The sequence below is a fragment of the Paroedura picta genome, chromosome 7, assembly GCF_049243985.1.
Source record: "Paroedura picta isolate Pp20150507F chromosome 7, Ppicta_v3.0, whole genome shotgun sequence".
In the NCBI taxonomy this organism is placed as follows: domain Eukaryota; kingdom Metazoa; phylum Chordata; class Lepidosauria; order Squamata; family Gekkonidae; genus Paroedura; species Paroedura picta.
In genome coordinates this window covers 38,849,141-38,859,839 of record NC_135375.1, presented here as the reverse complement: position 1 = coordinate 38,859,839, position 10,699 = coordinate 38,849,141, and the positions used below count along the sequence as shown (strand labels likewise).

The 10,699-nt window shown below is 43.1% G+C and overlaps 1 protein-coding gene and 1 non-coding gene across 2 annotated transcripts; both read right to left on the bottom strand.

The window, feature by feature from the left end:
* Positions 1-5,208: 5,208 nt before the first annotated feature.
* COX7C (cytochrome c oxidase subunit 7C) lies at positions 5,209-8,796 on the bottom strand. The gene is made up of 3 exons (XM_077347550.1): positions 8,597-8,796; positions 6,581-6,701; positions 5,209-5,315 (listed from the first exon to the last, which is right to left on the bottom strand). Exons 1-2 carry the CDS (start codon positions 8,669-8,671, stop codon positions 6,585-6,587), a joined length of 192 nt encoding a protein of 63 aa, XP_077203665.1. The 5' UTR covers positions 8,672-8,796; the 3' UTR covers positions 5,209-5,315; positions 6,581-6,584.
* Positions 7,322-7,383, bottom strand: LOC143842524 (small nucleolar RNA Z39). Its single transcript, XR_013233163.1, has one exon. It is a non-coding gene; the product is annotated as a small nucleolar RNA Z39 (small nucleolar RNA).
* Positions 8,797-10,699: the final 1,903 nt, after the last annotated feature.

The window sequence follows — 10,699 nt, the reverse complement described above, 5'->3', positions numbered from 1 at the left end:
TATAGTTTAAGCCAGGGGTAGTCAACCTGTGGTCCTCCAGATGTCCATGGACTACAATTCCCATGAGCCCCTGCCAGCAAATGCTGTCAGGGGCTCATGGGAATTGTAGTCCATGAACATCTGGAGGACCACAGGTTGACTATCCCTGGTTTAAGCAACCTAGCTTTTCCAATTCAATAAAATTCCTAAACTTTAAATTTTAGTCTTGAAGGCTGATTCAATGTGAGCGGTAAAGGACGGGGTGGTGTCTATATGGACCTGGGGCTAATCCTTGCATTCATATGATGCTGCTGCCAGGCTGCTTCCCTGCTGGGCCTGTCATGGATTGGGCCCCACAAGCCCCGTGCTGTGGGGGCCAATTAGACCTGTCCCACAGCAGGCCCTGTGGCCTGCCTCCTCCTCCAACCAGCTTGCCTGTCTGTCCAGCGGCCAGCCAATCACTTTCTGTCCCCCTGACCATCCCCTCCTCCTTCCACTTCCCTCCAAGTCTCAGAGGTTGTAGACCCCTGTTGCAGGAAAGCTGCCACTGCCAGTGAGTTCACTGCCCGGGGGCCTCTTGCAGCCTTTCCAGGTCCTGGGAGGAGGGGGAGGCCATCCACAGAGTTCTTCCACCACCCCAGTCTAGTACCCATTGCATTCCTGAATGCAACAGGCTTGGCCCCTGGTATGGAAATATGGCCTGGACATTTCCCAAATAAATAAATGGGCTTAGAGAATAAGTAATGTTGATGGGAAAAGCCAGTATGGTGTAGTGGTTAAGAGCAATGGACTTTAATCAGGAGAATTTGGTTTTATTCCCTGCTTTTATTCCCTGCAAATATTTTTCTGATTTATTTGGGGGGGGGGGAGAATTAATGCCATCTTAAAATTCTCAACATTTTAAGGATATTAAATGTTTTAGCATGGCCTTTGGATGTTAATAGAGAAATAGAGGTATTCTAATTCAGTAAAGATTAAAATAAATGTAGAGATCCTCATGATGGCCTTTAGGACAACCAATTTGGTGTTTATGCTTTGGGATATGTACACTGTCACTTACCAGATGTTGACTTACCATGTATAGCTTGTTCCTGTCCAAGTGACCTTTTCAAGGATGAATGGAGTGTAAAGTATGGTAAATGAGTTGTATTCCCTCATTTGATGTGACAGATGTTTTGATTTTCTTGGCATTTGCCAGAATGGACACACAATTATGTCCAACACAGCTTATTTGTCACAAGTAAAGCAGCTACCTTGCAGGGCACATTAACCATCATTTCAGCAAGATGAATCTAACAGTTTGTGTTGTTCTATCATAACTCTATCAATATTTGTGAAGCCGTAAGCAGAGAAATGTTGTTCTGGGAAAAGGTCGTTCCTTCTGGATGTGGTTTGCTCCTCTTCCATCAGAATGATTGAGGAAGCTTTTCAAAAATCAACGCCTGCTGCAAGCCATAAAAATAAGTAGAATTTTAGCTGCGTGCTGCATCATGTTTGGACTGATTTGTTCGGTTACAGGTGCTTGTGCAGATCATGAATTGTCCAGTCTGGCTTTTTGCCAACCAACATAGGCGAGAACAGTGCCCAGTACTATTGGTATATTCCTTTTTATTTCTTACTCATATTTTGATATTTTTAGTCTGAAGTTTTCTAGATAGCTGAAAAAGACAGAAGATATATAGAAATACCTCACACAGGACCTAGGGGGTCTTTGGAAGAGGGATTGTAGCTTTTTCCAATTGTTATCAGGAGGGACAGTAGCCCTTTAAAGTTGTTATATTAGACCAAGGATTCCCAAACACAGGTCCATGGACCCCACAGGGGTCCGTGGGATGGGTTGATATGAAACAACATGGTATTTGGGGGGAGGGGGGGTCTGGGCTGTCTTCTCACCTCCTACTCTTATTTCTGGCCTACATGAGGGAGAACTGCCATAGTAGTAGCAGTAATGGCAGGGGGAGGGAGCAAAAGGAGGGCTAAGGGTGTGGGCAATAATGTCACTTCCAAGGGTGTGGCCAGCTGACATCTCTTCCAGGACTCCTCAAAGTCTGAAAAATTATTTCAGGGGCTCCTCCATGTTCAAAAGGTTGAAAAAGGCTGCATTAGAATGTGCATGTGAGACAAATATGCTCCATGTGATCCTCTCAATATATGCAATTGCCATTTCTTCTGAAGCAGGCAACATACATATATTCCAGCTTCTGAAAATAATTCCAGATTAGTCTGAGATCTGGCACACATGTACCATGGCAAAAAAAAAAATCCACTTGGCCTCTTCCAAAAGAATGGCAATTGCACACGTTGAGAATTTTATGTGTAATGCTTTTTGTTCTGTACATCTTACCAAGAACATCTGACTTGTGTTAAACAGACAACTGTGAAAGGTGAGGGCAGTAAGCTATCAATGTGGAATGACAGAAAGGCCAGGGGAAGAATATTAATTTAATTTGGAGGATTGTAGCATACATTTACTTCTCAGCCATCAAAGTACAAACTGCACAAAAATTTTAAAACAATGTTTCTGGCTGCTGTGAGCTGGAAAAACCTCAGAAGAGAGCAAGTGATTAAATGTCAGAGCACCTTCTCTAGAGGGATAGATTTCAGAGAATCACACAATGTGGCTAGAGAAAACATGTAGTGATTGCCATCAATGTAGTGTCAAAAACTTGGGGGTGTTCTTGGTAGCTGCATTTCTGAACTGTTCATTGTGTGATTCACAACCAGTTTAAAAAGCAGTCGAAGATCTTTCTGCTTTAATAGAAAATAGATGGTTTAGGTAAAGGAAAAACGTATCTTTGATATATATTTTTGCTGTTTAATATTTGGAGTCTCACCAGCAGCATGGAGTCTACATTCTAATGAACACTTGCCTAAATAGGATATAAAAAGTCCTTGATCTCAATATTCCTGACAAAATGGTAACCGCACACTATCATTTTCAAGGCACAATTCAAAGTACTGGTTTCCTAAATGACTTGAAGATGAGTGAACCTGAAGGACTGGCTCCTTTTGAGCTATCCAGCACACCAATTATCTGCCACATAAACCATGCTCAAGGATGGTTTATTCCCCCTGCATCTTCAAATTAGCTCCTTTCCTTCTTTGTGAGTCTCCATCTCTCCCCTTTCACTGCTCCATTCTTTAGTTCCCATTTACCAACTAAACTCTTTACCTGCCTCTCCCCATCTATTATTTATATTTTCACCTTTGAAGAAGAAGAAGAGTTGGTTCTTATATGCCGCTTTTCCCTACCCGAAGGAGGCTCAAAGCGGCTTACAGTCGCCTTCCCATTCCTCTCCCCACAACAGACACCCTGTGGGGTGGGTGAGGCTGAGAGAGCCCTGATATCACTGCTCAGTCAGAACAGTTTTATCAGTGCCGTGGCAAGCCCAAGGTCACCCAGCTGGCTGCATGTGGGGGAGTGCAGAATCGAACCTGGCATGCCAGATTAGAAGTCCGCACTCCTAAACACTACACCAAACTGGCTCTTTCTTCCCCAAAATGCTTATACCATTCCTTAGTAAGAAGCCTGCAAGGGAGATTAGGCTGACTGTCTGGCCCAAGGTAATCCAGTAAGTTTCTGCAGCAGGAAGTCTGGCCAAGTTGTAAAAATCATGTGATAACCAACACTGGGCTGGATCTAGTCAGAGTACAGAAATCACTGCTGAGTACAGATGAATTTTGTGGCATCGCGTCCAAAAGCAACCATCACAACCCTGACACTTGTATAAATAGCATGGCAGGGGCTGCTGCTGGGTTGGGTCCCTGATCATTCCTCTCTTCAGGCCGGAGTATAATGGAGCAGTGAAGGACTGGAAGTCTTCTTTCTGACATAAACCAATGTTTGACAATATGCAAACACTACAATATTATTTCCAAGCAATGCACAAAATGACCAGAGACCTCAAAAGGTGCCCATTTCTCAAAGGTACAGGAACTGCTCCTTTGTATAAGGTTTTTCTGAAAACCAGGGGCTTATCTCAGGTTTGTAGAAAGATGTCTTGAGTGTTCTAGGCTCCAATCTCTGACTTGAAGCACCCAAAGATGTCAAGGATTAGATATCTTGATGTAGTATAGTGAACACAAGGTATTTTATTACATGTAACACCTACACTCAGTACCACCACATCCAAATCTCTCTATCTAGCATCAGTCCTAGTGAACACTTGCAATTGAGACCATCTACAAATAGTGAGATGAATTATTCAGGAGTCTCCATTGTAGCAGCATGACTTCTGTCTTCCTACATAGGGTTGTCATAATCAGTCAAAGCTTCCGAAACTTCAGATGCATGGCAACTTGGATCACTTTTGCTGTTATTGCTAATGCAAGTAATATAGGAGTTCCATAGCAGGGGATGGGCTATTCCAGGACTCCAAGAGTGAAGACAGTGTTTTCACATATACCTCCTAAAAAACAGTGCCCCTTTTGGCAAAGCACTCGACTATTCCTCATGGGGCTGCCTGTTAATTATGTAGAAATGGTGTTTAGGGTGCAAGCATAGTACTGGAGTAGGCATATAACTCTTTAAGACGAGTCCAGTGTTTGGTCACAACTTCAATAGTTGTGAAAACTATCTGGCTTGTTAATAAAAGAGTAGGTGCTCATTAGAGTCTTTTATTTAGAATCATAGAGTTGGAAGGGGCCATACAGGCCATCTAGTCCAACCCCCTAGTCCAACGCAGGATCAGCCCTAAGCATCCTTATATTTTATTTAGCAAGTTATTTTATGTTTGCCAATGTTGCCACATATATAAGTGGCTGTGTTCAATTTGTATTTGTATTTCAGCTACATTTATGCATGGTAATATAAATTTTGAGACTAACTTAAGGTTGTGTTTCAGTGAACACTTTTTTAAAAAAATCACAGCATATGAATAATTTTTTTACATGACAGACGCTTCTGCCATCTATAATTAAAAAAGCTCTATTCTGTTTCTCACTACACTATTATCAAATAACAAGAAAGCACTAAATGCTAACTAGTCTTCATTTGCAGTTCTTCAAAATCCTCCTGTGTACATCAACCTATGGCACACAATAGAACCTGTCTGACCATCAGTACTGCCACTTATTCTGCCAAATAAGAAGCAGCCCAATATCCATTTTACCAGAGTATGGATGGATTTGTTGGACTGCACCCAGACTAAACTAGCAATACCCACCAGTTCCCTGTTCCTGCTGCAGAAGCACCCTCATCTCCTGTAAGCAAAATAAAGCTACAGTGCATTTCATATTTAACTTTTATTTAAAGACATATCCAGTTTCAGTAAATATTGGTTGTCTTCTTCCACAGAGAAGGGGAAGTTGTTTGTAGGATAATTTCCACCCCCAATCTGAAAAAAAAAAGAAATATCATGGAAACTGAGACACAGCCCTTCTAATATGCTCAACATAATTATGCAGTTTTTAAGAAGGTCATTATTTAGTAAGGACTGAAAACTGCTAGGTGCTATACAAATTTGGAAATATGACTACACCTGGACAGCAGGCTTACATCCCAAGTGTAAAATGAGGCAAATTAGGAAGGAGAGGATGACTTAAATAGAAATAAGGTCAGGAAAAGTCAAAGAAAAGGGACAAGTCTTAATAAGGTATCTCAATGTAGCAACAGGAGGGATAATTATTAGGAAAATGAGCATACAAGTTGTAGGGAATAACAAGGGAATGGATACATACTGATAAACAAAGGATAATATTTGGTTTTACTGAAAGGGTCAAAGAGCACATAAAAAAGAAGAGGAGATAAATGGAAGAGCAGGAGATGGCAACACATGAAAATACAAGCTTAACATGAAAACATAATGTTGGCAAGGAAAGTCCAAAAGCATTTAATTACCATTATGAACAAGCCACTAACCACAAACCAAAAGCCACCATAAACTGCACTAACAGAAAACAGACCACAGTGCAGACAGATCAAACTGTTGTTTGTTGTTATTGAATACTGTTGTTTATTACACAGACACATTTGTTATTTGTTACTGTTATATAAGTTCTATACTAAATGTTTATTGTATTGTACCATATGAGAATTATAAATCGACCTGAGCTGGAAAAGAGAGCGGTATATTAATAAAATATTTTATTTATTTGTGTATTTATTTATTTATATTTCTATACCACCCTTGCATACACCTCTGGGCGGGTTCCACAGAATGTCACAGGGAAATTATCTATATTTATATAAATTACATAGAATTTATTACATAGAATAAAATAAATAGAATTTATATGAATACATAGAACATTCTAACAAATATAACAAATAAATAAATAACACTGCTACCAAATGATGTGGGAAAAGATCTGAATAAACCAGTCAGTTTTCTCTACTACATCCAGAAAAAAGAAATCCCTTTGGTATCAAACTATGACAAAGAAATAAAACACCTATTGAATATTCTGTCACATGCTTCTAACCTGACCTGCAGTTTTAATTCTTGGACTGGATTCAATGATACAGCATCCTAAAGGGGGTCACTGAGGAAACTGTTCCCTGCCTTCCCCTTACTTTGGCCACTTTCCCCCTACTCTGCTAAATTTGTGCAAAATAAAGGCCAAATTCAGACTACTATAGACAATACCAAATAATAATTACCTGCTCACATCTTCAATAGCTGGTGCCTTACTATAAGAAAGGGAGCGACAGTTGCACTTCCAAAGAAGACTGCCATTAATGCCAATAATCGCCATTTGTTTTCCACTGAAAAAGGCATGTTCTGGAGATACAAAATTGAAGTTCAGTGTTAACAAATGCAGCAGCATGTTATCAGACAAGTGTGCGTATGCCCTGAATTCAAAGGAAAGCAACCAAGCCTAAACCCACATATTTGGTTGGATTGCATCTACAATTCCATCCACATAAAGTGAGGGGCCATTCAGCTCCCCCTGCCAAGCAATGTCCAATTCCCCCACAAGTTATTTCAGGTGTCCCCTCAACTCCTCAGGAGCAGAATGTCAGGAGACATTTCAGAATGCTAAACTGGATAGTGGATCTGTGCTTCCACAGCAAAAATTATGCAAACCATGCACACTGTAGGCAAGGTACAAGCCACTTGTTAGTCCAATTTCTTATCATTATAGCCTCCATATTTCTTATCATTATAATTTCTTATCATTATAGCCTTATAGGGGAATAGCCTCTCCAGCTATTCCCCCCACCCCTTCTAAAAATCATCTCAGATGCTGTGGGCAAAAATATTTGAAACATTTCTGGTTCAGATACACAGGGCATCCAAAGACTGATCCTGGGTGAAAAGGTGGCTTTGATGCTATAACTAATCTCTTTTACAAAACTTAAGAGGATTTTTCTACATACAGCTTCACAGAGTGAAAAAGGTACATCAGAAAGCGTTTACAGTATCATCATTAGTCATACTGTTATGTTCTCATCATTTGTACCATTAGGAGCAAGGACACCAAGGAAGCAAAGCTGTAACAGACAATACCAATAAATCAGATTATTGGTGTACTAGCTTCAAAACCCATTCCTAAGAACTGGCTTTGAAAAGGTCCCCTTCCCCAGGCCCCCTGCCAGGCACCTTAAGTTGGCTTTGGGCCACAGCTCGCAGCCGGATCAAGTGGGGTGGGTGGGGGCTGGTCAGTGGGACAGAGCTCCTTAGCAGGCCCCCCACCAATAACCTTTGCCCAGGGCCCTCTCCCCTTACCTCCTGATGGCTCCAGGCACTGAGCAAAAAAGCTAGAGTCCAGGGACAGAGGGTGGGAGCTGATTGGCCCTATTCCAACTTGGACAGCCAGATACATTCCACCCCCCAGGCTGTTTCACAAATATATAGAGGAGCAATGGAGGGATAAGGATTACAGTCAGCATTGTGTGCTCCATCGGAAAGCAGCAATCTAGGTCATGCCTACTGATCCTCTCAACTGGGAGCGCTGGGGATTGAACCCGAGCAAGTGTTCTACCAAGTGCTCCTCCCTGCCCACCAGTTCCGCAACAGAGCTGGGTGCTCAAGAGCTACAGCTAAAATCCAAAGCCTGCATCATTAATCAATTTATTTATACAGTAATTTATATCCCGGCCCTCTCCATAGACTCGAGGCGGGTTACAGTGTACATAAAACCAGCATATAAACCTAACAAAGATTAGCGACGTGCTCCATAGCCCCCTCCCCGCCTGGCAGCCACCCCCTTCGGGAGGGGGGGGGGGATGAGGAGAGCCCAGGCCTCAATCCAAGAGGCGGCGGAATGCAGTCCGCGCGTCCGGTTGCGCTTCGCGGGCGCCACAAGGCAGCCTGGCTCTGAAAGGGCGCGCCAAGACCTTCGGGGCGGCCCTTTCCATCGTCCCGCAGAGCCTTGGCCGCCAGCAGCCTGGCGATGCGGCAGAGGCCTACCCCGCCGCGCGACACCCACAACCACCACGCCTCTCCCGCGCCCCGCGAAGACCCACCCCGGGGGGCCCGACCAAGTCGCCGAAACGCACTCCCCCCCCCCCCCCGTGGCCAGGCCTTCCTCCTTGCAGGGCCCTCGCGGGCCGCCCTCGCCGTCCCAGGCCCGAGAAGCGCAGACCGAGGCCCGGCCAAGGCGGAGGCCTCTCCGGACCGCTCCGCGGCCTTCGCAAGCAGTCAGGGTCGCCTCGCCGCCCTCCCCCGCATACCTTCCCCGGGCCGTCTTCATAGTGCGAACGGCGGACGACCGAGGTCGCGAAGCGGCGGACGCTGACACCCAGCATGGCCCCGCGGAGACGCGCTGAAAACTGCGCACTGAGCCTTTCACTCGACCTCCAACGAAGGTGCAGCGACGCAGCTCTGCGGTAGCAGGCGTGAAGCTACGGCGGCCGAAGGAACGGAACTGAGGGGCATCATGGGAGCTGTAGTTTCTTCCGTGTTAATGAGCCTTAGGCATGCCCGACAGATCAGGCCATGGAGTTTAGCTTGGCCAAACGTTAATCTGCAGCCAGTTCTGCGAGACCGAAGGACTATTTATTTATTACATTTCTAGCCTGCCTTCTTCCTTTGACTCAAGGCAGGTTACATATACAATCCCCATAAAAAACCATCCTAAAACAACACAAATCTGAAATATACTGAGATGGCAAGATCCCTCCTACCTCCTGCTGTCAGCTAACAAGGGTGTGTTACTATTACTATTGCTGCTGCTTACTTCTATTCCACCGTGTCTCAGCTGACTCATTAGTGTTTGGATCATTTGTATTAACTAGGTTTCAGTTGCATATATAGTTACTTTTGAGTTTTCTAGAGACCTATATAAGTTTGCTAGTTTGGGTATCGCCACCTGCCCTCTGATGTATCGTTAAAGGTAAAGGTAAAGGTATCCCCTGTGCAAGCACCGAGTCATGTCTGACCCTTGGGGTGACGCCCTCTAGCGTTTTCATGGCAGACTCAATACGGGGTGGTTTGCCAGTGCCTTCCCCAGTCATTACCGTTTCGTTGTATCGTTACAACATGTATCGATGTATCGTTACAACACTACTAATGAATTTGATTTAGATACAAGCATCTCTGATTTTGAAGTCAGCTAGTGCAGCCCCAAAGTCTGATGAAAATGTAAAGGCAAAAGGTTAGGGATGAAAAGCAACTTAAATGTGTTACCAGTCTCAGCAGGACTCGAAGCAAAAGATGGGAAGTACCACCTTGGCTTCTGTTTTATCTATAGTTCATATTGGGCCTGTGCCAACTATGAGTCAGGTTTGTTTCTGAGTTCAATTCAAGATGCTGGTTTTTATCTTTAAAGCCCATTGTGGCCTGTGCCTTATCATCTCTACCCATGGTATGTGCCAAAGTGCATGCACAAAAAAGCTTATACACTGAATACAATTTTGTTGGTCTTCAGTGTGCCACTGGACTCAAACTTTGTTCTGCTTCTTCAGTCCAACACAGCTATTCAGCTGAATCTATCTCTACCCATGTCACCTCATGCAACACTTCTTTTCCTCAGGTTAACGTCTATTGGATAAGGTAGTTAGGACAGCTACTTTCAGATCTTGAGTCTTTTCAGTGGATGCTCCTCTTTTATGGAATAGTGTATTTCTGGTGTTTTGAGAATGGCTTCTATTTTATTGAGATTCCACAAGTTGTCCCAAGAGGAAGTAATCAGGATGCCTTTTGATGCTAATTTTAAATTACATGTATTTGGTGGTAAACCATCTTGAATTTTTTTTTTTAAGAAAGGGTTGAAAGCACAAATAAATTTGTTGATGCATTTCTATGTAGGGTGTGCACATAATTCAATTGATTTAAAAATATTTGTTTAACTGCATAATATGAGAATTTACCATGGACTTTTTAGACATAGATATTATATGAATGTTTTAGACATGAGTTTATCCTGACTATAATTTCTATGTTTCATACATGAATTAGGAATGAAACAAAGAGCCTGCTGGATCAGACCAGTGGTCCATCTAGTTCAGCATCCTGTCTTACACAGTGACCAACCAGTTCTTCCAGGCAGCCAATAAAAGGACATAGACCATCTGCCCCTGCTGTTGGCTTCTGGTTCTCTTCAGCCACCAAAGCTGGTAGCTGGTGATAGACTTATCCTCAATGAATCTATCTAATCGTATTTTAAACCTGTTTATTTCTGTGACTATTGCTACATCTTCTGGCAGTGAATTCTACATTTTAATCACTCTCTGTGTAAAGTATTTCTTTTTTTCCTGTCCTGAACCTACTGCCCTTCAGTTTCATTGGATGCCATCAAGTTATAGTATTTTTGGGAGAGGACTAAAGGTTTTTTT